The 26,300-nt window shown below is 43.9% G+C and overlaps 1 protein-coding gene and 1 long non-coding RNA gene across 3 annotated transcripts; one reads left to right on the top strand and one right to left on the bottom strand.

The window, feature by feature from the left end:
• sdc4 (syndecan 4) lies at window positions 1-22,843 on the top strand. 2 transcript variants are annotated; one of them, XM_008280474.1, is made up of 5 exons: window positions 1-271; window positions 20,145-20,412; window positions 20,518-20,561; window positions 20,650-20,842; window positions 21,458-22,843. In XM_008280474.1, exons 1-5 carry the CDS (start codon window positions 218-220, stop codon window positions 21,607-21,609), a joined length of 711 nt encoding a protein of 236 aa, XP_008278696.1. In that variant the 5' UTR covers window positions 1-217; the 3' UTR covers window positions 21,610-22,843. The 2 variants fall into 2 exon arrangements, with proteins under 2 accessions (XP_008278696.1, XP_008278695.1); XM_008280473.1 differs by having other exon boundaries at window positions 20,142-20,412.
• Window positions 22,844-22,966: 123 nt separating this feature from the next.
• Window positions 22,967-24,986, bottom strand: LOC103356369 (uncharacterized). The gene is made up of 2 exons (XR_520137.1): window positions 23,376-24,986; window positions 22,967-23,216 (listed from the first exon to the last, which is right to left on the bottom strand). It is a non-coding gene; the product is annotated as an uncharacterized LOC103356369 (long non-coding RNA).
• Window positions 24,987-26,300: the final 1,314 nt, after the last annotated feature.

Genomic DNA, 26,300 nt, shown 5'->3' with positions numbered 1-26,300 from the left:
TGGAGCCGAGCAGCAGCCGGAGAGAGCCGACACACGGGACGCACTGAACGGCGATAAAAAGAAAGAAGAGGTGGACATCTTGGACTTTTTGTTGGACTATAGCGGGACAGAACAGACGAGCCGCCCGAAGACCTGCTGTGGGTTTTTTTTATTTTTAAAAAAGCGATAAATCGAGCAAAGTTTTGCGCCTGTTTCTCACCTGAACGGACCGGCAGCCATGCTCAGCCTGTGCCTCCTGGTGCTTTTATCCGCCTCCGTGTTCTCAGAGTCGGTAAGTTTCACCGAGTTGTTTTTAAAAAACCGGTTTAAACTTGTTATTCGTCGCCTGCGGCTAGCTAAAGTGCGCTGCTACTTGTTGCTGTAGCCGTTAGCGCCGCTGTGATTTAACTCTCGCTAACCGGTTAGAGTGACCAGTTGGGTTAGTTGGTGGGTTGGTGTGGTTAGCTGGTTGGGGGAGAGGGGCTCAGAGGCTTCCACAGCCGGCTGCTATTATCCAGAGAGGGGCCCGGGTAAGGGGGCAGAGCTGGCAGGTCGCTGCTCCGGCGACTTTTGGGCTGTTTTAGCGCAAACATTGATTATTGATCGGCGCTGATCGATACGTGTGACGTAACCCGACGTTCACAGATATAGATGCTGTGTTGGAACTCTTCTAAAATCTAAATTAATGCTGAACTATTGGAGGGATTTAACTTTAGTAGTAGTTTTACTGAAGTGTGTCCACGTTGTGAACTCACTTTGTTCTGCATTAACTTTTACTTTAAACTGTTAATTGATTACCACCCTCAGATCATCACTGACTAGGACTCCAATTAGTCACTAATTGCCAGCTAATTGGATAATATCAGTTTGAGCAACTTTTTTTGGGGGAAAAAAGTCAATATTTTGTGTTTTCTTCCATCTTCTGTGACTGAAACACTTCTTTTTTTGTTTGTTTGTGGACAAAACAAGACACGTGACACATTTTTCACTACTTCAGGCAAAACAACTCACTGATTAATCATCAATTAGGCTAATCAGTAGCTGCAGCCCTTGAATTATGGTGAATTCTTTACTTTATTTACTTTATTGTGACGCTACAGAATGTGTACTCTCTACATGATAACGTAGTTTTCCACTGTAGTAGTAGTCCTGGTTCTACTTGAGGTTCTGCATACTTCTCCCACCACAGACTGTTGCACATTTCTAGCGTCCTTTGGGAACCTTTGGGGATGAGGAGTAAACAAACTGTGCTGCAAGAAGTTGACTTAATGTCAAAAGAATTTGTGCGTAGAGAGAAGCCAGCGTGAACCACAGCCTGCTGACATGTTCCTCAATCTGCTGGTTTTTAACGTGACGCTGCTTTTATTCTGTTTGGTGCACTTATATCCTGCCACCTATATGCTTGTTGTTGAAACACCTGAGAAGGTCTGGCCTTGACCCCCTCCCGCCCTTCAACGCAAAGGAAAGAGCTGCCATGTGATCCTGTGTGATCGGAGCGAGCTGGCAGTATGCTATAGGACTGAATCTGCAGGTTTATTTTTACAGGCAGCTAACCTGTTGCAACCGATATAAACATTCCTGCAGTTGGATTGGTGTCTGTTGGTGTGATGTCAGGCAAAAACGCAGCGTATTTGCTCGTTTCAGCTTCTTAAATGTCAATATCTGCTGGTGGTATTTGTTTTGGACTGTTGGTCGGCTTTATAAATGTGGCAGCTTCAGCTCTGCTCAATGTGACGATGATTTTATTCTGTTATTTTTCTGCTGGTTTATTGACCAAACTGTAGAAAACGGTTGTTTGCCTGCTTGAATTGGCTCAGACTTTATGTTTTAGCCAAAATAAGTGCTCACGGATGTGATTCATCAAGGTCTACAGTTTGAAATGTACTTATGATGTAGTATTTTGCTCATTTTCTTGCTTTCTCAGCCTCCTGAACTGTGCTTTTTGACAATAGCACATGGAAGGAATGCATTTCATTGTCGTTTCAGGGTTTTTTTTGTTGTTGATTTAAGCCATTGTTTCTCGTCAATCAGTAACTCGAGCTTTATTTGCTTGGCACTTTTCAAACAAATCGAACGGATTTCAGAGCGCTTTACAGGCAACGGACAAAACGTATAATGGTTGTATTCGTCTTCTGCTTTTGCAAACTGTTTGGGTTTCAGATTGTTGGTCAGCACATGAGAAGAAGATATTTCAAATGTTTAATTTTCAGCTCTGGAAAATGTGACAAGGACTTTTTTGTGGGGATGAAGCTGTTTGCTAGCTTGGATTTGACAAGAATTTGTTAAGCAGCTCATTACTGTGCGTTTTACCCACATGTGCATCAAGGTTTGTGATTTAAAATACACGGGTGATGCATTGTCGTGGGAATTTTATTGCTTTTTAGGGTTTGAACCATGTTTTGATTAAAGTGTTTGCACACAATGAGTTTTTCTAACTGTTGTTTGGGCTTTTTGTTGCTTTTAATCCTTTTTTCTGAGCAATCGGTCAACTAAACTGTGCTTGTTTTTGTTTGGAGACTGATGCATACCAAGAATATTCAACCAAGAGTGTTTCAGTCGTAGTTGTAGAGCTGTTATTTACATCCACAGGAGTTGGTGCAGTGATGCTGTAGGCTGGGTTGGATGCCACCCACATACAAACACATGCACCCTGCCCCCCAGTCGGCCCAGCTGGTCACTACAAATGGTGTAAAAGCAGGTTTAGCCGCGTGCCTGACGTGTATGTTTTTTACTCTGGGGCAGCCTGAAATCATTTTAAAGGCTGCAGCTTTTCACAGGAGTGAGTGTCGGCGTGACAAGTTTCCCATCGGACCCTCGAAGGACTGAACTTCGTCGGCCTTCTCCACCGGCGGTCAGGTTGACCTGCAGTCTGTTACATTCCTCAGAGCTACGTAGCCTCTCCTCCTCCTCCCTTCTCCGCCTCCTCCTCCTCTTCTTTTTTGATTTCCCCTCTGGAATGTGACCTTTGGTGACCTTGACCGGCCCTCTTGAAGATTTTGCACACTTGGAGGGATCTCAATGGGGCTGCAAGGCCTTTTCACAAGGGACACTCCTGTGGCCAGCCGGTTCAGTGTGTGTTGCAGTTATCTGTAATTGAATTCTTCCTGATTAAAAAGAGCATCTCAGATATTCGGTCACATGCTTCGCTTCACCGTTCATGTGTTTCTCATTGCAGACATCTGCCGCTGAGTTATGACTCATTTTAATTCCAGTTTCAGACGTTTACAGCTTGATTCTAGCTCAGTTTAACACATCTACGCCGTCCAGTTCAGATTCTTTAAGTTTAAAGTCGTAATTCTGATCAGCTGGAATGTAAATACAGCTAGCTTGAATTAGAGTTTGCAAAACGACGATGCAGATATCTGTAGCTTGCTTTCCAAACATACTAAGGCGCTGCAGCTCTTTCTGCACATGGCTCGCCTTTTTACCACCACATCAGAGCTGCCTTCTAGTCAACTTCAACCACAAGTCTCCATAAACGAAGCTTTGACTGGTTAGAAGTCAAACTAGCCAAAAGTGTGCTTCTTGACCAAGGTAGTTTTAATTCTAGATGGTCAGTAAATGTTCAAACGGATGTCAGGACTGCACTGTAAGCGCCTGATGAGTGGCGTCTGCAACTTTCACGGTTGGGTTTATTGATTTCTAAATGTTCAGACAACCTACCCGACCACTCCTTCCTCCCATCTGAACCCACTGTGGCCACCAAAACATGCTCCTTCCCAGTTCGGCTGCTCCCCACACGAGCTCCAGATTTTGGCTTTTGCCTCCTGGGTGAGTTGTTGCTGCGACGCTGGCCTCCCCTCTCTCCCCTTTCTCTTTCTTGTTGCTCTTCCCTTTGATGGATACTTAGCCTCTGAGCTATGACAATCCCTCCCTGCAGCCTTTTCTTCTCTCTTCCCACTGAGGTCATTATTGGTATGTGGGTTTTGGCGTTCCCAGCTAATCGATAACAATGTTCTGCTACCTGACAATAGGACGTGCTCTGAATACAAGAAAGGGGTTTTTGGGAACCACAAGCACGACAGGAATGCTTTGGGTTTTTTTTTTTTTTTGGATGCCTTGAGGAAGTTGTTGCTTCATTTAGTCTCTCTCTGCTGCCCAGCGTAGTCGACCGTTTGGCCAACGAAGCCCCGTGTGCAGTTTTATCAGTTTGTCCGAGATAGAGCCGGCCAAACAAATCCTGTTCTTCATGCTTTTTTTTTTTTTTTTTTTCATTGACCTCAGCATTTCCTGCCCATGTATGGCCACAAGTCACTCAGTCTGCACAGCCCAGGGTGAAGGTGAAAGATAGGAAAGTACAGGACGTTTGTTTTAACCCTCTGAACTTTAAAGCACTTTCTGGATGTTTTCCTTTTGCTCCGTCACAGTTTTACTTGCTGTGGGCTCGTTTTCTGGCTCCAATATAAAGTCCAGCACCTCTGTGGAGGGACAAAAAGCACAATTTTATAAAAAATGAAAAAAGTCTGGAGTCAATATGTATGTTTTGACTTTGATTTTGTGAACACAGCCTGCAGTTCAGCTGAAAGTTCCTGAATTTTTGTCACACGACTGCGGTTCACACCTTACTCAGAAACGGCTTCGTGGTTTTGCGGAGAAGCACAAAAGTTTTTGTTTTTAACAGAATCTGGGTCGAGCAAACTGTTTATTTTTGGCATTTAAAATAAATAAAAGTGACTTTAATCAAACGGAAAGCTACATGATTAGTTTGGATTGGAGTGACTGAGTTGAAAAATATAATAATTTCATTTTTTTTGCATTTCTGGCACTGATAAATTTTGACGAGGTTTATTTAATCACCTAATTTGCGGCTTGTTTTTTGTAATTTAAACACCAGAATATAGTCAGTCTGACACAAACATGGGGGGAAAAAAACCCAACTTATTTAAAAGTCTAGAAACGGAGAATGTTTGACTTCTTGGACTAATTGTTTGATCTTTTTTTTAACGTGGTTTTCATTTCAATTAGCAGCATCGCGGCTAATTTACCAAATGTGCTCGAGGTGGCAACTGTGGCAGTTAATCAGGGTTAAAAAAAATCCTCTTTTCCTGGGGGAGCTAATCCATGTTGCACCACCAAACCTCAGCTTGTTGCCTTTGGAGCCGCGGGGCCGAGTCCATTTGTTATATCTTGTTGGAATGTGACTGGTTTTGCATTTAGCCCCCCAATCATTTGCACGAGAATGAGCCAGGCTTTTTTTTTTTTTTTTTTAAGGAAGTTGTTCTTGTGAGTGTGTGTGTGTGTGTTTCTCTTTTTGCATGAAGGGGTGCAGTGAAAGCCGGCGCGGTGAAAAGATTGCGGGGAAAGGAGGGGAGCATGATAAATAGTATGACTAGGATGTAATAATGGTTCCTGCATTGCTGTCCGCTGGTCTATAAAATCCCTTTGGGCCGAGGAATGTTGGCACTGAGAGAGGAGGTTTTTGTCCTTCCTGCCCGCGATGGAGAATCTGATCCCCCGACTCCCTCCACCTCTTTTCAACCGCTACATATTCTGGCACTTGTACCGGGAACTATATGAATACATTCGGGGCAGAAGTCGACCGTAAAACCCCTCCTATTCTGGTTATATCACTTTCATCTGACTTTTTTTTTTTTTTTTGAGCCACTTTCTACTTCGACATAAAGCAAAAACAGGCAGTTTAAGTGTCAGATTATAATCACAAAGCTCCGCTGTGGGCTGCTGAGTAACTCATAAAATGCTTTTTGTGTGAGATTTCGAGCTGGAAAACGTCCAGTGCATTTGTTCCCGACCTCTGGTGTGACGTAAAAAATTCACATAAGTTGTGTTAAATCGACATTATTGGGAATTGCTGGTATGTAGAGCTGGAGAGAAGTGATAAAACGTGATATATAGGTCTTTAAATGCAAGCGCTGGTTAAGTGATCATCCTGAAAAGTACATTTCTTTCTTTTTTAAGTAATAAAACAGGCTTTAAATCTTGAGCCTTGAACATAGTCTGGACCCAAATGGAACTATTTTCACAGTCGTAACCCACAAAAACATATTTATCCGCCCAAGTTTGGCCTCTTATTTGAAAGTAAAGCAGCAAATTGTTAAAATTAGCTTTTTTTAATTGTGTTTCGGTCAAAATGGACAGCTGGGAGATCATGAAGGCGGTTATTTTTTGCCATCTTCCTGCTATTTTATCTCCCAGACAACCAGGAAACTAAGCTGGAGATGAATTAATAATGAAAATAATTACTCTATGTTTAGGATCACTCTTCCTGGTTTCCAGAAGCCAGAATGCATCTTTTAGGCGTCTTGTTTTATTTAACAAACACTCCAAAATCAAAATATCTTCTGTTTACTCTGAGGTGTGACTGTGAAAAATGTGAAGTTCTTGTATTTGAGGATCTGGAGACGTCCAAAGCTTGACATCGTCGTTTAAGAAAGACCCAAATTTGATTAATAAAGCGGTTTGTGGTGGTTTCTAGAGAGTTAGTTGTTCGTTGCAACACCACGCCAACGTTTATCCATCTTGCACACCAGCAGCTCAGCAGGCGCTTCAGTCCGAACAAACTTTTAACCCTCGTATCCAAACAAGCCGATATCGTCGTCTAGTTTTTCGGTGCAGATAAAGAGGCGCATGAGCCCGGCTGGGAAACTGATCCGCGAGGCCGTTTGATGTGGTTCTCTGCCGTCACTGGACACTCGCGTCTCCTCTGACAGATGGTTGTTCCAGGCCCGGAGCCAGACTGTTAGCAGCCATCACCGCCGCCGCCAGTGTTTTCTCCCGAGTTCAACAGATGTGTCGGCCGTGAAAAAAGGAGAGTAGTATTGATCAGAACGCTCCGCCCAGCAGAACCCAGACGGCCAATAACATTGATTTCACATCTCTAATGCAGCTGGTGGGTTTGCTATCGATTAATCTGCCAGTTGGGTTTTCAGTTTGTGAAATGTTAAAAAATTCTCACAGGCTCAACATCATTATAATCAGCTTGATTCAGCTGACCAAATCCAAACGGGGAAGCTGCAAACATGTCATGAGTTACAATAATAAACTTTATTTCAAGGTGCTTTAGGGGAAAAAAAACAACAAAACAGTAGATTGCATTGTGCAGCTGGAGCTCTCAGTACAAATCTCAGATAAGTGTACTGTAGCTGCCACAACTTAAGTTATGTTGATTTGATTTCTCGAAGGCATCCATCATGGTGCTGTTTAACTACTGACAAGTTGTTCTCTCGTTTATTCAGTTAACTATTCGATCTGTCGCGTGTTAGCTATCAAAACCTGCTTCGTTTATATGACCAAGAGGACAAAATCAAAAGCAGTTTGTGCTTTTAGTTGTGCACAAACCTTGAAATTGTGGACTCGAGCTGCCACCATTATCCAAAGACATTTTAGGACATTTGCCTCTAAATTGGGCCCTTTTGTTGCTTTTCTGTGTAAGTTCTGTAATGAAACAACCGATTTTAAAGATCACTATTTTCACATTTTACACTCAAACATCAGATGAGTAATTCAGAGAACCATCTGCAGCCTCACAACACTCTGTTTCAGATGTTTGTGTTGCTGCTGACGTGTAGAAGCTCACTTCCAGCTGTTTGATTTACAGGCAGCAGATCGTTTCTTCTGCATCGTGGTGGTTTTTGCAGCCTTTCTTTGGTAAAGCCTTGTTGGGTAGAACTTCTCTTTGCTGTGTTTTTGTGGAAACTCACTTCCAGCAAGCGAGGCCAAGCTGACCCGAGTTGTGCGTCTTCGTCACCACATACAGTACCTGCACACAGACACACACCAGAGATCACAGTGCTTTTGGGTGGCATGAGGGCTTCCCCTTATTCAGACATCCTTCCTGACAAATGCATCTCAACAGTGCAGCGCCGCTTTGATGTGGTGTGTGCGTCGGCATTAGGGTGTGTGTACATGTGGCCCAGTGTCATGTTGTGTGTGTGTGTGTGTGTGTCTGCAGCGCCGTGTGCATCCCAGTGTGTGAGGTCTACCTCTGTACTGTAGACCACCAGTGGCTCATTCAGCCACTAAACCTATTGTGGACTACAGAGGCTGCCTTGTCCGAATCCACACAGCTCCGCTATGATTAACTCGCCGTGGTTTTATGCGAGTGTGTGTCTGCGAGTGTGTAGCAGCGTTTCCCTTTGTGATGAAGTCACAGAGCTGCCATTAGATTGGAATTTAATCTTTTGTTGGTTTTAGCCGAGGGACTCAATGAAGTGGACCAAATGCTAACAGTGGAGGATCAGACTTGTTAGTGTAGAAATAAAGAGAATTCCTTTTTATGTGATTTTCTTCCCCAAAGTACGAGCTGTGTGTGCGTCATGCTGGGTGATGTAGGTCCCTCCCTAAAACCCACAACCTCTGAACCTCAAAACCCGCTGGCAGGTTGCTTTCCTTTTTTTAATCTGCAGAACTAAACTGACTGAATCATCAGTGACGTGCAGCTCCGTCTGGAAAAGTAACCGAACCTGAGCGTAAAGTCATGATATTCAGTCAGCATCACTTCAGAAGTTCTCTTAAAAACAAGCCAAATGCATGAAAAAGATTCTGCTCAAAACAAAAGATCTGCGCTCCTCAGACGAGAGGAAAATCAAACCCACTGGATCGATAAATCAATGCAGCACGGCTCAGAACCGGTGAACAGAGGAGCACGTTGTTGGAGATACATCTAGCATGGTGCAACTTCTTTTGTAGTGTGAAAAAGATTGTCCAGGCTGTAAAATATGTGGAGCTTGCATGTTTTCCCCCATATTAGTAACAGCTGTGGGCACTTGGAAGAATCTGGTGCATGTGGATTCCAGTCGTGCAAAAGAAATGATCAAATATACGACTTTATTCCATGTTGTGTAGCCGTGGAGGTGCAGGACTTTACACAACAGTGAGAGGGAAAGTGTGCAACCCCCAGAAACTGGAGCTCAGAGGGTTCAACGTGCTCATTATCATGAGAGAGGAGTTACGATGCTCGCTGAAGCCATCTCGCTGCAGGACGTCCGAACATGAACCTCGAGGAACCATAACAGCAGCACTCGGTGGTTTGGCTTCGGCTCCCCATCGAGTGTCTGAATGTGCATCGAAGGCCTTTGGCTCCACCGTAGACGACGCAGGAATGCGGCGGCCGGCTGCGTAGCCGAGGTTTTGGCTACAGAGTCGACCCACGTGGAGACGCATTCCTCAGTCGGCCAAACTCGCTGTCACCGGACGAGCTTCATCTCCTCCAAGGCAGCAGCTAAAGGAGCTTGCTCACAGCTTTACATCTAAAGCACGGAGATGGTTAGCTTAGCTTAGCATGTGGACCGGGATCGGGGAACCGGCGAGCACTTCCTTTAATGTCTGTGTTCCAGACTTTAAAACATTTTTTCTCTACATGGATTTTATTCCACGTGGACGAAGCCAGGCTAGCCCTATTTCTAGTCTTTATGCTAAGCTAATTGGCTGCTTGTGCTAACTTTACACTGTCAGCCAGAAGGCTAGTGTTGACTTTTATTTACTTGCTCCTAAGGCAACAGCTTTATTTAATTGAGCAGTTGGTTTATTTGCTTGAATAATCATTTAATTGCTTTGTTTTGTAATATTAGAAACTGTAAAAAGCCCAAAGTGACATGACTTCATGTGTGTTGTCCTGCCGACAACCCAAAACCCAAAGACATCCGGGTTTCTATCACACGACGAAGGAAAAACTGCACATGCTCACATTTGGGAAGCTAAAATCAGCTCGTCTTTGGCATTTTTGCTTCACAATATCACTGAAATCAGTTCCAAAGATGTGAAAGTGCATACTTGTGGTGCTTTAAACTCTAATCAGAGTACACAGTCGCTCCCTCAGCAGGTTGATCAGTAACAGACGGTTCTTTCTGTTAGCGTTTTCTTCCTGACTCATGCTGAACTCTGCATTACTGAGAGCTGAATGAGGCTGAGGAGCAGAGATCCGATCATCAGGTGTGACTCCGTGTTGACTTTGTGTTAATCAGTGTTGGAAGTAGATTACATTTAAGTTGCATCATTTTTTTTTTTTATTTTTAAAAGGTTTCTGAAGTGGAAACTGGACCAAGCCACAACTTTCCACTGGACATGAATGGCTGCTATTGTGGCCGTTAATGAGCGATTTTTCCAAAATAAGTCTCAATAGCTCGGTTGTTTACCGGCCGATTCATATTCATGCCTCTCTTCAGGCTTTTATTAGACACAGGGATGATTTGTCTTGGACGCATATTTCCTGTTTTCCTGCCTTTCTCTTATTACTTCCGGCCCTTTAACGCCGCAGGCCGATCTCTGGAGCGATGGAAACTCCTCACATTTAGTCTTTGATCCAAGGCAGCGATACGTCCGCCTGAGGGACTCGCATCAAAGAGCTCATGGATGGAAGACGCTTGACTCGCCACATGCATTCGACTTATTTGTCCGCCATCACGAGGGAAATGGTCCCGCTGGCGGGAGGATGTGACCAATAAAAGCGTCGATAAGATCGGACGTCCCCCTCAGGAGGTGCCCATCAAAACTCAATTAGGCTTATCAGGGGTAGTCTGAATCGACCTCAGCCGGCCGACTGTCTTATCTCAGATAGTCCAGGAAGTCTGACAGAAACAAAGTGATTCACGACATTATCAGGGTGAAACGCCACAAAAGTTCTGAGTAATATTTGTTTTCTGACGGGTACAGCATGCTCATTGTTTTAGCTGATACTCCGACACAGGCGTTCACGTTATTCACCGTAGAAACGGACGTCTCCTCGGTCATGTAGCTGCTCTGTTAGTGAACCTCAGTGTCTGAGGAATGATGTTCTGTTTGTGAGTTTGGTCAGAATGCTACGAGCCTCAGGTGTGGACGCTTTAGCTGCTGTGTTTGTAGTTAACCCAAAATCTGAAGAAGAGTTCATTAAAGCAGCCGTCTTCAGCACATTAAAAATACATTTTAAACTTGTTGATGGGTTGTTTGCCGTCTGAAGTAGGGATGTGAATTTTGAATCAGTGTTTCAGTCTCCCAACAACCCAAGGACATTTAGTTTAGTGTTGTAGAGGAGGAAAGAAACCAGACAAATTAAAACATCTCCAGCTGGATAATCTGTTAACACATGTAAGTAGGGATTAATTGGATATTTGCCAACTTGTTGATTAACCAGCTCTAGTAGAAATGTACCACTAACGAGACGGAGAATATTTTGACTTTCTGTTGAAGGATGAAGCAACCACATTCACCTCTTTAGCTCCTGAACCCAACTGACAGTAAATAATTTAATCTTCCAAAGAGGAAAGTGCGTTTTAGGCAGACTAGTAACGCCAACAATGATATTACAAATGTTTTGTTGATTTGAATAGTTTTTGTTTCCGTCTTCTTTTGTGATTTTGTCATAAATCCTGATACGCAGCAGTCAGAATGATTCAGGCGACAACTCTGGAGAGAAACTCATTAAAACACCTCCTGTTCCTGTAAACATGCAGTCGTCCTGATTCCCGTAAAACTCGTACATCCATGAAGGAATGTGCGGCGTCTTAGCTGAGTTAAACCTTCGGGTATCTGGTGATGCATTAACGTGCAGCCCGTGCTCCGTCTGCAGGTTGTTGGGATGTGACTGTCCTGACACGGTGCTATAGATAGATGGAGGTAGAAGGAATCTGGAGCTGGGCTGCCAGAGCCAAAGGTAGGTGTGGTTTTGGCCTTAATGAGCAGCATAAACCACGAGGACGAGACCTGTCCAGGTGGATCCACTTTAGCAAAGCGACGACCTCGTGATTGGCGCCTCAAGGACGCCGTAAAGTCGAGGTCTTGGGCTCCTGAAGTGTGTCCTCGGCTGGCCAGACTTGCGTCAGGGGTCAGAAGTGCATCTTGGAAGCAGATGAGGCGACACAATACGAGTCCTGCTGGTTCGAGTGTCCGCCGGCAGCAGCAGGAGGGAGGAGTGAGCACTTCAAACCCCAAACACTGGTTTAAAAACAAGCGTTTATTTCTGTTTGTTTCGTCCCCCGAGGTGCTGGAGAACAACAAGACTTGGCTTTTCTTGAGGAGGTCAAGAGACGGCGGACACGTCGCAGAATAAGGAAGCACATTCCTGCGTGCTGGTGCTTGTGTTCTGCCTTTTCACACGGCGTACCTCCTCCACGCCGCCGTGTGAAAGGACCAGATGCCCCGCTCTGCGTCGGCAGATGGAGGGATTGTTTCCCCGGTTTAATGAAGGGAGGCTGCTGGAGGCTTATCCCCGGTTACCTCGGTCATTGATATGCTCTCGAGGCGTCCACCGGCTTTGTTTGGCGTCAATGGAAGGGCCGGGCCCGAAGGCTGGGCGGCGGGTGTCCTGACAGGCTGCTTTCAGCGGCGGGCCGAGGACCTCCACGCTGAGATGTGCAGGACAAACAGGGGCCGAGGTGTGAAGGGAAGCCTGCTTCTGTTGGCTTCTTATGTCAGATAATTTGCCTTGTGTGGGCTTTTTATTTGCATCTCGTGTGTAGTTTAGTTCCTTCGCTTAAACTTGACCTGTGTTTGTGAGCTCGGCACTTTTTTATTTGCATTTATTTCCAAATTTAGTGCTTTCCAGTAGAAAAGTAAAATGAGTGCTATTGAATCTTCAGGGTTAAACCCCCAACAACAGATCATTCAAGATAATAAATATTAAGGCTGTTACCTTATTAATCACAGAATATCTGGAGTATTTTAGAACATGAAAAACCCTAGAAATTGATCCGCAAGCTTTGTTTTTCGTGTTTGTTTTATTGGGCTAAAGGTGCACACTTGGCTCTAGTTTTTTTTAACTTTTTGTTTTGTAAGTCCTTTTATTGGAGGGATCTTTGTGCTCAGGTGTAAAGTGCTTTATAAATAAAATTAATATTAGATGAAGGCAGTATAAACAGACCCACTTGAGGTACGTTAATCCACCTGCAGAGGCCACAAACGGTACAAAACTTTTTAATTTCGTTTTCTAGTTTCTTTCCTCCTCTGTGACGGTAAACTCCGTTGCAGGTTTGTGAAGCTGGTTTCCTTTCTGTCTAACTCAGATCCAGAGCTGTTTTTAACCGTTACTGCGTGTTGGTCGGCGGCCTCAAACTGCAGCTTTGTGGACGTTCTTGTTGCATCACGACGAGAAGAAGCTTCCATGAAACAAAGAGCTGCTCTGTTCAGCTGCTGGATGACCTCCGTGGTCCGACCAGAGTCCTGATAAAAGTTTATCTCTTCGATAATCTCCGTTTAAAGTCCTCTTGGATGGCGGTTGTCGCTGGCACAAGTCAGACAGAAATCAAATAATTGATTTAGCTCAGCGAGGAGGAAGAAGAAGGTCTTGGAAACGCTTCAACCCTTTTCGCTGCGGAAATGGAAAAAGTGCCACAAACGGAAATATTGGGTTCCCATTTCTTTCCATTTAATCCGTTTTGGTTTGGCTGCGACTCGCATCCGGCTGCTTATCAGCTGTTGCACATTAAGCCGAGGACGAGATGGTGGTCTGTTGGGGGCACGAGTGGCTTTTTAAACGCCTGATTTTGTTAGAATAAATAGTATTAGGAGGCCTAATGGATGCGTTCACAGGGCTTTGTTGTGCGTCTACTGTTTTTATTCTGGGTTTTTCAGGACTCTTCCAGCTTTCTTCCTCTGAGCTCTGCTGCGGAGCACGTAGTCGGTTTTTGGCCGCCGAAGCCATTAGCGCTGTTTGTTGTGAACACACGGAGGCCTAACGCGAGGGTTTGTCCTCCGAGGCTGTTTGTGTTTCCACAGGGTTTCACACGCACTGAATCAGTGTGGCGGAGTTTATTTGTACAGCACATTTCATACGCAAAGGTTGTTCAGGGAGGTTTTTTTATTTTTTTACATGATGTATTAAAACACAAAAACAAACGGGGATGAATGATGCTTTAGTGGTGTCAGTGTGCTTCAAGTTGCTGAGCAGTTTCCAGGCCTTTTTTTTTTTTTTTGTTGACATCTTTCTTCACTGTGGGCTCATTTTCTAATGTCGTGCACCATTTTGGAAACAGTCAGAATGACCTATATCACAAAAAACAGGGAAAAAGGAGTCTTTTGTGTTGAAAAACTGGACTCAACACTTTTTTTTTCCTGACTCAATATGTTGGTTCTGCATACTTTAGAAGTTTTCAGTATCATTCCAGTCTTATCTGTGGTTTAACTGGAAAATCCCATGTTTCTGTCACATTGGTCACAGCTGAGTCACCAGAAAGGGCAGAGTTTTTTTGTTTTTTTACAGAATCTGGATAGAGCAAGCAGTTTGTTTTTTGCAATTTGCATCAAATAGAAGTATTTGCTGATGAGTTCAAGGACTGTTGGAAAGCTCAGCATCAGATAATCTTTACGTCGAATGCCTGTCAGACCTGCTGGTGGGGTTTCATGCTCCTACTGTATCCCATCTCATTTGTCTTTTCATCTTTTTCCCCCAAAAGCACAACCTTATTTCGTGGCACTAAACTGATATTGGTGATGATAAAACCTTTTGTAGTAAATACTTGTAGTGAGTATCTGTTCAGCCTCCACTGACAGGATCCAGCAGTAAAGTCGCCGTGGGAGCTGGTGTTCATGTGGACTGGTTATGTAACCAGAGTTCAGGCGCTGCTCTGTCCTTTGCCTCGGCCGGTCCCTGCTGGTTGGGGTGATGTTTAACTGCACACATATTTCAGCTCTTGTTTGTCCTCGGCAGCGCGGTAATCACAGCTTGTACTCGTGTGAAACCGAAACTGGCGGTTTTATGTTTGTTGTCCGTCCCGAATGCGTTCTTGGAGTCGGAACAGCTTGTTTTGTTTTTTTTTTTTAATTTTTTGTCCGGGCAGAGCGGGGACTTGGCCCGGATCCCCTCCCAGCTCGGTAAAGACGGAACATCTTCCCCCATCTGACGGTAACTCCAGAGGCTGTCATCATTACCTTGACACAACAACAACCCTACAGCTTTTGATCTCCTCCTTCCCCGTCCCTTTTCGCTGCATCGACCTGTCGGGACAAGCCTCCATCGGCCTGGAACACGGTCTGCAGCAGCTCCTCCGACGCAGCACGAGCCCACGTCCACGTTTGGCCGCTCGGGGTTGGAGGTCGGAGGAAGGACTTTGTTGACGCTGCGGGACGGAGACGAACACTTTGGCTTTTCTGGGTATTCGGCCCGTTATCTGTGATTTATGTGGAAGTCAAACACGCGAGAAATGCTGTTTTTGAAACTCTGCGGCTGAACAGAGGAGATCGTGTTCGTAGTTTTAGCTTCTCTTTTACATAGAATGGAGCTGAACTAACAATCATTTATATTAGAGACACGTCTGCCAGCTTTTTGGTTAATAAAATACCTTCAAAATGATGGAAAAACAGCCGCCTGGACTCCTCATGTGTCCAAAAAATAGTCAAAATAACATTTAATGACGTGAAAGCACCACGTTCTAGAATTTGAGAGGCTTGAATCAGCAGAATAAGAAAGATTTAAAATGATGAACTTTCTTTAATTATTTAATCAATTGATCAGCCTGTTGTTGTAGGTTTGTGTCAGAACGTGGCTGACTTCTATCCACAACGGTGATAAAAATGTGTTTTTAAAAGTCCAAATTTTGAGATTGCAGCTTCTTAAATGCGTGTTTTTATTTATTTCTGTTTTCTTTCCTCCTCTGTGATAGTAGGCTGATTGTCTGTGGCCAAAACCCAACAAGTAATCGATTAATCAATAGTTTAGCCTCCCTTTAAAATGATTTGTTGTCGCCGTAGTCCAGCAAACTTCCCAGTAAACCAAAGAAGTTGTTTATTAAAGCAAAACGTTAACAAATCTGCCAATAAAACACAAACATCCTACAAACGGTGGCAGTTTAGCAGGAAACCGGTGCTGGAAGTCGTGTTTTTGGGGCTCTTGAACGTGTTGGAAACCACGCGCTGAAGTAAAACACGCCTCTGGGTGCGACGCGCGGTGTTACGGTAAAACGGAACGGGCGAGCGTGACTCACGCCGGAGAGCTGATTGAATCCTCCTGACTCACACGGATTCATTATTGTGGTCTGGATCAGTGCGATTCCTACGGCGTGACTCAGCGGGCCTGTTTCAGCACGACTCTGAACGGCAGCGAGGAAACCGAGAGGCAGGAGTCACCATTTTACGCCTCGGGATTAAACACACACACACACACACACTCACAAAGGCATGCGAGCGTGAACACACACATGCAGGATCGTGGATGGGCTTTAAATGAGGGCTTAGCGGAGCGCTGATCCACAGGCGGCCCGACGAACCGCTGCAGCTCACAGGGCGACGCAGAAACATTTAAATTATGATTTATTAATGAAGCAAAGACGGTCGAGGCTCCACCTGCAGCCTCGTGGGTCTGGATCGATCCTAAATCGATATAAAGCGGCGAAATAAATCTCTAACCTGGTTGCATTCAGAGCAGAATAACAGACAAGTGAGCTGCTGTTTCAGGTTAAACTCCATCTGCTGAACAAAACGCACAAACACGGATGGTGTCTTTGGCGTTAATTAGTTTGTAGTTGACTCCCTGTAAAAGTTAATTAAGTTTGAGTAGAAAATGAATTCTGGAATGCTGCTGATGTTTGTCGACCAGTTTTAGCTAGTTCCTCCTTTCTCTTTTCTCCTCTTGTGAAAGTAAACTGTTTGAGTTTTGGACCGTTGCTTGAATATACCGGCTTAACACGTCATCCGTACGATGAATGCCTGTTGGTTTTATTGACCGTGTGGCAGGTGTTCGGGCCACATTGTTCAGTTATTGTCCAAATGTATTGATCCTCTTCTGCTGCTCTTCTGGGTAAAATAATCTACATATAACCATCCCTGTAGATCCCTGAAACGGTGGATAAACGCTCAAACCGTCCAGCTGCTTCTTCTGCAAGCGCTGGCGACACAAACGCACGATTTATGGAACCACAACGCGTGCTGTGGATCATCGCTGTGGCTTTGCACCGAGCACATCAGTGTGACTCGCAGGACTTTGAGCAACAGCTGATGTTCGACCCAGTCAGATAAAGACTAATCAGGAGGTGATGTGCGACGGCGAGCTGCCAGCTTCGTAAATAAAGACGCAGTAAATCTCCGGGTGGAGCGATGAAGCGAGGCAGAGGCGTGTCGCTAAGATAACATCTCCATAATGCGAAGCAGGCGGCGGCGGCCTCGGTTAACCGCCTTCAGAGCAAAACGTTCCTGTAAAAAAACATTTCTGTCGCCAGCAAGTGTCGCAATCCCACTGGATTAGATTAAATGGGCACAGGTGGCGTTTAGGCGGGGCTGCAGGCGACTCGAGCTCAAACTAGGCAGAGGAGGAGAAACTAAGACAGGAGAAAGTGTCAGAAAGTAAACAAGGAGCAGCAAAATGGCCGCCTTTGTCTGCAGCCACAGCAGGGCTTCCCCTCCCTCCAGCCGGCCGCTCTAAAGGCCAGGATTACCTTCACACACGGCGCTGCTATGCCAAGTATTCAGAGCCACCGGTTAGAGTGGAAAAGCCATCAGGAGGAGGACTCATGATGAAGCTGAGGGACGAGCGGGAGCTTTTCCAGACTGATCCGGATCAACCTTCGTCCTCAATCAAGAGCTCGATCCTGTTTTCTCCAAACAAACTCATCCACAACCCAGAAAACTACATTTAATCAGTTGAAATGTTTCCAAGCTTCTTCTGCTTCACGTTCATCTCAGTGGACAACAAGCTGTTTGTCAAAAGTCAGACGAGCTCTAAAAGTTTCATCTGAACGTTTGGTTTTTGCACCCAAAGCAGCAAATGTTCACCTTAAGTGGCTTGAAATGTGGAGTTTCTCCTCCTGGTTTCAGTTTAATTTGAACTGGTAGGAAACGGATAAAGCGATAAATAATGAGCTGAACCCAGAAAACTTCAGCGTTTTGCTTTTGACAAACTTTGCAAAGAGGAAAATACAAAACGAGGCAAATGTTTGGCTTTTGAGAAGCTAAAGCTCAAGAATTTGGAGATTATGTTAATTTAATTTGAGATAAAACCGTAAATCAGAGATGATTCGTTTTGTTTTTTTTCTTTATTTTAATCATCAGAATCGCTGCCCGTCAGCTGACTAATTAATTAACCAGCTCCTCCTGTATCTGCCTGATGGAGTAAAGCAGCACTAAACTCTTCTGCTTCGTGTTCAGGGATCGTTGTGACTGTATTTCTAACCAGCGCTGGGTTCTCTGCTGTGAACTTATTGAGCTCTTGTTGCCGGTTTTAAACCCGCCTCCGTCTACCTGCTCTGCCTCTGTTGGGCTCTACCGCTGATTAACTCTGCTAACTGTGCTTTAATGATAATTAGGCGACCGATGGGGGGCGATTCTGCTTTAATCCCGCTGCTCGCTGAGCAAACGAAGTCCGGTAATGTGATTAAATCAGGTTAGTGTGTCCTCGTGTGAAGCTTTGATTAGAGGGGCAGTGGGAGGGCGTTACTGGTTGGGCTGCTTTTAACTCAATCTTCATTATTACTGGTTAATCTGCTAATTATTTACCGATTCCTGTCCTTATGTAACCGGTAACAAAGCAGGAAAAACTCACCGAAACGAGCTGCTGCTAAAGTTAAATTCTTACACTAATCTCTTTACTATTTCTTCTCTACTTGTGCAGCTAAAACATCGCCATCACTTCATCTAAACATTATTTATTCACTTCTTTGTGTCTAAAAGCACAGATAATCGTGCAGAGTTCCTCCTCAAATGTCTGCTTTTAGTTTAATGTTCACCTCCGTGTCGTACACGACGACTAAAACCACTAAACTGTCCTTAAAGAGAAACAAAATGTGACTAAACCGGAGCATCAGCAGTCAGAATGGGCCATTTTTAGCCATGAACTGGTTCTTAATCTGCAAAACTGTTGGATGTTTATGACTTTAATGTGTATTTAATATGAATTGAAAGCGTTCTCTTTGGGTTTCGTGTCTCCGTCAGACTTTTTTAATCAGTCTGACGGTTGATTTAATCCTTGATATAAACTATCAGGCTGTAAAAACAACAGCTGGGTCCAGTTTGAGCTCCGAACAGTTTCAGATTTGTCGAGAAGTTAAAAGGAAATAAACATAAATAATATGATTAACCAAGTCTCAGTGTCACCGGTGAGTCCTCTACGTGTGATTTTCACATCAATTAGTTTAAATTCTTTACTTTATAATCGAGAAGAACTCGTCTTCCATCAAACCTCGTCCTGCTCGTCTTCGTTTGTCGCCAGCATTCGGCCGACGGTTTGAAGTGAAGCAGCAGCTTCAGAGGCCGAGCTGCTGCTGCTGCTGCTGCTGCCCGGTTGGTCGGTCGGTTCTGTAATGTGCGGCTTCTCTTTGGGTTTCCGGACGTTTAGCCGCAGCACACTGTTGATGACTGTTGTTCAGATCCGAGCGGTTCAGACTTTTGTCTTCGTCCGACCGCAGGGCTGAGTTTCAGAGCAGAAAACGTGCCGTTAGCCGGCGTCGGACGCTGTTTCAGATCCCTGGAGATGAGTTTATGTTCTTTGTTTTCTTTTGATTCATGGCTCCCAGAATGACTCCACTGATCCCCTGTGGTTCTGTTGGCAGGTCCAGGTTCTTACATGGGCTGTGAGAAGTCCCAACTGGAGCTGCGATTAATTAATGGATTAACTCTCGACTCTTGCATTAATCAGAGAGCTGTTGAGGAGGTTTTGAATAAGAACGCTCCAGATTCTGTCATTCCAGCTCCGTAAACATGAACATCTTCTGGTTTCTTTCCTCCTATTTTATTTTATTTTTATCGACCAAACCATTTTAGAGAAATAATCGTCAGCTGCAGCTGTAATCTTGACATTTTTTAACTCAGTGAATCGGCATTAAACTGATATTTATGTGATGGTCCAGCTTCCCTTTTCCCGTTTCTACCTCCTGATAAGCTTCAGTTTCTGACCAAACACCTGCAGACTGACGCCGCTGCCGTCAGCTGGACTTTGTGTTTCGTGCTGATAGTCGATGCTGAACATGAGAATAAACACTTTGTTGAGTTTAGGCTGATATGAAACTGATTGTGTCGGTTTGAGGAGGTGCAGAAGATGCAAAAAACAGCAAATATTGACAGTTTTCTGCTTTTAGTTTCTGTAATAGTTTGATTTAAATCGATGAAAAGTGATAAATCTGCTGGTTTGAGATGCAGAAAGTCCGGTTGCTGTTATCTGTGGAGCTCGTTTAAACCGACAGCAGCTTCTGTTTGGATGAAACCAGCAGCTGATGTTCCTGTTTAGGAAGCTGATGAATGTTGGAGCGTTTTGGTGGTTCTCCTGCTCTGAGCGTCCCTCTGAGCTCCGTCCTGTCTTCATGTCCCAGCAGGTCAGGGAGACGGAGACCTGGATGCCCATGAAGACCACGCAGACCGTCGCCATGTCGACGCACGGCGCCGACATCGAGGCGTCCGGGGACTCGCCGAACGGGTCGGACTTCGGCTTCACGGACGACGAGGACGATGAAGAATACAACGGATACGACGAGAATAACCGCGAACTCGGCGTCGACGACTACGACGACGAGGGCGGGTTCAACGGCGACTACGACGAGTACGACGACGAGGACTACGAGTCCTCCGGCTCTGGAGACGGAGGTCGGTCCTGATGACAGGAAGCACTGAACACAGCCTCGTGTGCATCGTGTGGTTCTGGATGAATGTTTGTCTAGTTGTTAATGAAGGTTCTGCTTCTGTCCTCAGCAACGACGGTGACTCCTGACCGAGAGTCCAGACCCTCCGTGAAGGTGAGAAACATCTCCTCTGCTCCCTTCTTCTGAACCTTCTGCAGGTTTTCACCACAGTTTGCTGACTTTTCACTTCCTTCACCTTCAGCCCGACGTGAATGACAACAAGATCCCCGAGCCGGAGCGCCCGGTGCGACCGACCGTCAACGAGGTGGACCTCGTCTGGAACAGCAACGAGATCCCCGTGGTGAGGAACGAGCACAGCGACGAGTATCCGTCCAACGTCCTCATGTCCCACGCCGGAGACGACAGCATCTTCAACAAGACGGAGGTCCTCGCAGGTCGGTTCCAGCTCGGTGGAGGTTTAGCGGCAAACGTCTGAACAGGAAACGGTTGAAAGTGTTTCTTTAATCGTCCTGTTTCACAAACGAGACGCAAAAAAGGAGACGTTTTATAAACTGATGTAAACGTTAAGACGAGACGACACCGGCTTTGGTGCTGCTCAGTTAGAGCTGGACTCCTGACGAGTTAATCCATCAGGAAACCCAACTCTCTAAAGAAGTTTGATTTAAAAACAAATACATGTTCATGTGAGAGGAAGTACAACACGAAACTCTCACCAGGTCTTCAGGTTAATACAGACCTCTGGATGTGGTTTGTGTTCACTCCTGTTTCTCTGGTTTGGATTAAACAAGTCAGATCGTTACAGTGAGCTTCAGTCTGATGCTTTTATCTGCTTCCAGTGAACATCAGTCGGTGGTTCACAAACATAAAAAGCAGGCAGAACTTTTTTTTGTCACCTAAAAACTTCATTTTAATTATTTTTCTCAGCTTAAATCTAAAATGTTCACAAAAAAAACGAGTTCCAGGACGACTTTCTAGCATCAAGGCTGCATGTCGTAAACCTTCACGTGTGTCGTATGTTTACATCGTGTCCGTGTCGTCGTCTCTTGCAGCTCTGATCGCCGGCGGCGCCGTGGGCCTCATGTTCGCCGTCCTCCTCATCCTCTTCCTCATCTACCGCATGAAGAAGAAGGACGAGGGCAGCTACGACTTGGGGAAGAAGCCCATCTACAAGAAAGCCCCGACCACCGAGATCTACGCATAGACCCAGCGCTCCGCCCCCGCCTCCTCCCCAACACACACACACACACACACACACCTTCCTCCCTTACAAACCAATCAGGGCCGGCGTCCGGCCTCGCAGTGCCTCGTCAGCGTCCCCAGAGGACGAACCAGGAGCCCCGGCGACACAATCGATTGACTGACTCCTCCGACATCACTGGTGCTCTCTCGACCAATCAGAGGCTTTGTTTTTCGGGAGAGGAGCAGCAGGAGCGGACTCCTTCAGTTCATATAAAACAGAAACACTACGGTTCTCGGTACACTTCAGCAGTCCCGTTATTTATTCTCACGTCGCTGTAGCTCGACGGCTTTTTAGGAGCTTTTGTTTTTAAGAGAAAACGTTTGATCTGTCGTGACGCGGTGTCCAATCACAGCTCACGTTAGGTTTTATCATCCTCACAGTGCTTCCTACGGTTACAGAGGGAGGGTTGTTGCTGCACTGTGAGACGCTCAGTAGAACCACCTCTTTCTATTTTGTTTGTTTTGTTCCTTTTAAACCTCCAGTTGGGCACGTAGCACCAGATCAGGAAGCTAAGCTAATCTGGAGCAGGAATGTGCAGAAGGCGGTTCGACCCGGTCAGTCTGAAGACGCTGCAATCCGCCTCACGCTGACCTGAGAGGTTTCTTGTCTGGACTGTCGACGTGAAGCTGCTTAGCTTAGCTTAGCATAACAAATGGAAATGGCTAGCCTGGTTTCCAAGCCTGAAAAACGCTTGTTTGGACGTAAACATTGGCCAGTTTGCAGCCAAATTTTACAGCAGTTGGCAAAAGAAAATGCAAATGAAACCCGTTTTCATCCCTCGTTGTTTGTGGCCTTCAAGATGAACAGAAATCAGCGCTAATTCGTACGTTTGTGCCTCATTTTTGCTGTTAGCGTAAGAGCTTGAAACAGATTTTTTTGGTCTAACGTAGAAAAAGATTCGACTCTGTGGTTTGAAACAAACTCAACGACAGCTGGCGAGTTTTCAAGGTCTCGCGTCTCCTGTTTTCGCACATTTTTATTCCCGTTAAAAACTGAAGATGTGTTTAAAAACGGGGTGAAAGTCGGAAACCCGGCGTGATTTGGTCTCAAGCTGCAGTTTGTCTGATTACTGTAGAAGTTGGTTTATGTGGGACCAGGCTTCTGTTTGGATCGAACACATGATGGTTTTTACAGCAGCTGTTTTAGCCACTTTAACAGCAAATTCTGCCTTTTTTTTGCCATTAAACCAATTTTTAAATTTTTTTTTGTCGCATTTTCCTTAAGTTTTGCATCATGTTGTTTTTGTTTTGTTTTTGTTTTTGTTTTTTAAATTTCAAGAAAATAAGTGTAAAAAAAAAAAAATGTGAATATGTTCCTGTTTTCATTCGTTACAGTCGGTGGTTTGCAAAAATAAACAGCAGGTGGCACCGAATTCTCCTTAAACTCATTTCTTGTCTGAGTTTTTGTGACGTCGAATTTCAATAAACGGGTCACGGACTCAAAATGATTCAGCGTTTCCTTAACATCGTATAGAAATTATGGTTTGTGTATGAATTAGGCAAAAGGAACAAGTTAAACATGTTGACTAGCTGCTTCGTCTGTTTGTGCTAAGCTAGGCTAACTGTAGCCTCATATTCACACTCAAAACGGGTCACTCAAAATGATTCAGCGTTTCCTTAATATCATACAAAAATGACGGTTTGTGAATTAAGCAAAAAAAAAAGTTAAATAACGACATGTTGGCTAGCTGCTTCTGTCGGTTTGTGCTAAGCTAGGCTAACTGTAGCCTCATTCACACTCAAAACAGGTCACTCAAAATGATTTGGCGTTTCCTTATCGTAAGGAGAAAAAAAATGACGGTTCGTGTGTGAATTAAGCAAAAGAATTGAGTTTAATAATGACATGTTGGCTAGCGTCTTCCGTCTGTGCTAAGCTAGGCTAACTGTAGCCTCATTAACACTCAATGGGTCACAGACTCAAAATGATTTAGCGTTTGTTCAACATCGTATAAAAATGACGGTTTGTGTGTGAATTAGGCAAACGAAACGAGCTAAACGACACGTTGGCTAGCTGCTTCCTTCTGTTTGTGCTAAGCTAGGCTAGGCTAAGTGTAGCCTCATTTTCACCGCACAGATGCGAGTTTGGTATCGATCTTCTCGTTAAAAACTGTATTTGCCAAAAAATGTGGAACTAAACCTTAAATTCCTCAAGTTTTTTTTTGTTTTTTTTTTCTTTTCATTAAATTTTAATGTTCAAGAAAACTTGTTTTTGGTACTTTTTTTCTCTTATTGTTAGTCGTGAGGTTTTTCTCAATAAGCTACACCGACTGTTTGTTTTATGATTTGAATCTGGGTCTACGAGCCGACGCCGCCGAACGGGTCGACGCTCACATTTCTTAGCTGGAGACGGCCGACTGCTCTACCAAGGATCTGTAAATAGTCACTAAAACAAAAAGTAAAAAAAATATTAACTTGGTACTTAGCCACATCCTGGCAACGGAAATATCTACCAAATATTTAAATGCCAAATTGTTTTTTTTTTGTTGTTTCCCTGGCAGTAACGTTCATGTGATTTACTGTAAATGTAAATGAGTTTTGATACTACCAATGCTAATACTAACTCTCCTCTCCAGTGTTTTTATTTCTCCTCCAGTAGATCAACTCCTTCCCTTTTTTTTTTCTTTTTTTTTGTATTAATTTAACTGTCAAATTATTTTATTGCCTTCTTTCAGGTTTGGGGTGTTTTGGCCCTTTTTAAGCTGTTGTATATGTGATTTTAAAAGTTTTATATACACTAGTTTGAGATTTTCAGAGGCAAATAGTTTTGAAACTTTTTATTTTGTAAGAGTTTCTATTATCTTCTAGACTTTTTTTTTTGTTTGTTTTTTGCTTTTGTATTTATGTTGTTGTTGTTGTTTGTAGAAGGACTGATTATGTGGTTGGTGTTCATCTCGTTGTTCAGGGGATGTCGATGAGCCATGTCGTCAGCAGCAGACCTCGGGCCCAATTCGCCGTTTCGTTGGTTTTTCCTTCTAGTAGATAAACTTTCTAACAAGTATTTGAAAAATTCGAGACTTGAGAAACGTCTTGGCGCCGCTTCAAGGCCGCCTTCCTCCCCAGAAACCAAAAATAATCACCAAGAAATCAAGAGTTTTCCTCCCCTGAACCGACCTCGGCTTCGGGCGGAGCAGCGATTCTGATGAAATAAAAGACAAACGGCTTGTGGCGGTGGGCCCGAGGTCTGCTCGGTGGACATGGGAGAGTTTGTTCTGCTGCTTAATGTCACAAACACCACATGTGAATCACCAATGGAGTGGAGGAGCCAATGAATCATTGGCTTCTGCATGCAGGTTCTGATTTATTATTGGAAATAAAGCTATTTTTATGCACATTAACATTTTAAAATGCTTCCAGTCTTTGTTTTGTTTTCTGTCCTCGAGCTCCGGCATCTGATCTGTTGATTAATAGGAACAGGAAGTAAACCACAGGAGACTCGCTCATCTGTTGCTACTACAGATAATTAACCTTTAAACGAGATGTGTAGCTTTAATTGATGGTAGAATTGGTTAAATAAAATGCCAGTGTATTTACAAGCTGCTCAAAAAAACCTTCAAATAGATCAGAAGGATTAGCATCTTTAAATAAGCCTGAGAACCGCTGGATGTTTTAGAAAACATTTATTAAGAAATAAGAAGAAAAGCAGTCAGTCAGCAGATTAATTTTGGTAAATTGGCGTTAAACATATCGACCTTCAGACAGCTTCATGTGATCAATCAGCTGTCAGAAACTCATAATAAAGGTGTTTTCAACTTAATTTCATTGTCTTTGATGTAAACTATGTGGAGTTTTTATGTTAAAACATACAAAAGTTCTTGAAATGCAGTTTTAAAAACAGACTTAAGACATGACAATATTTGCAAACTGCTCCTTTAAAAACTCTAAAATAAGGAAAAATCTAGAACATGGGTCAATCAGAGACAGAACAAGTTTCTGTTTGACGTGCAGATGAGCAGAAATTATGTTTGTTGACATTAAAATGTGACCACGACCTAAAAACTAACAGTAAAAGTCGCCGTGTAGCTTCGTGTGAGTCAGAAACTCAAGTTAAAGATGCTTGAAGCTTTAGTTTATGAGCCCTAAAGTCTCCTGTACAGCGAGCTTAAATGTTGAAACAAGTCAGATTTTACCCCTATTAAGTGAAATAAAGGTAAAAATGTGGAATATTAGCATCTTTAATCTTCAAACAAAACCCTTAAAATAAGATGTGAATTTAAAATATTGATAGTTTCCAGTAAAAATAAATGCAACAGATTAATGAGTTTGAATTTATTTTTTAATATTTTGTAAATTTACAAACATGGCCACAACAAAAACCATAAAACTATAAAAACAGTAATCAGGCAGCCCAATGAGCTAATCAAGCTAACTGGTGTCGTCGCTAAACTAAAAATAAACGAGTTGAGAGACTGAATTTTGTCCCTAAAAAGAAGAAAATAAAAACCACTGAGGCCCCCTGAGGTGTTCCTCACCCCTTAGAGAAGGTTTAAAATGGTTTGGTCCGCTGGATACATCTCTGGACGAAGCTAATGAAGCTAACGTTAGCTAACTGTGACAGAGTCGTGTTTTTATCCAAAGAAATTTAAAAATGAGGTCACAGAAGAGAGAAGAACAAAAGTAAACTGAGGAACACTTCAGAAGAAAGGTGAGCACAGC

Source organism: Stegastes partitus, unplaced genomic scaffold (assembly GCF_000690725.1).
Source record: "Stegastes partitus isolate 25-593 unplaced genomic scaffold, Stegastes_partitus-1.0.2 Scaffold196, whole genome shotgun sequence".
NCBI classification, from domain to species: Eukaryota; Metazoa; Chordata; class Actinopteri; family Pomacentridae; genus Stegastes; species Stegastes partitus.
This window is presented reverse-complemented; position numbering and strand designations above follow the sequence as displayed.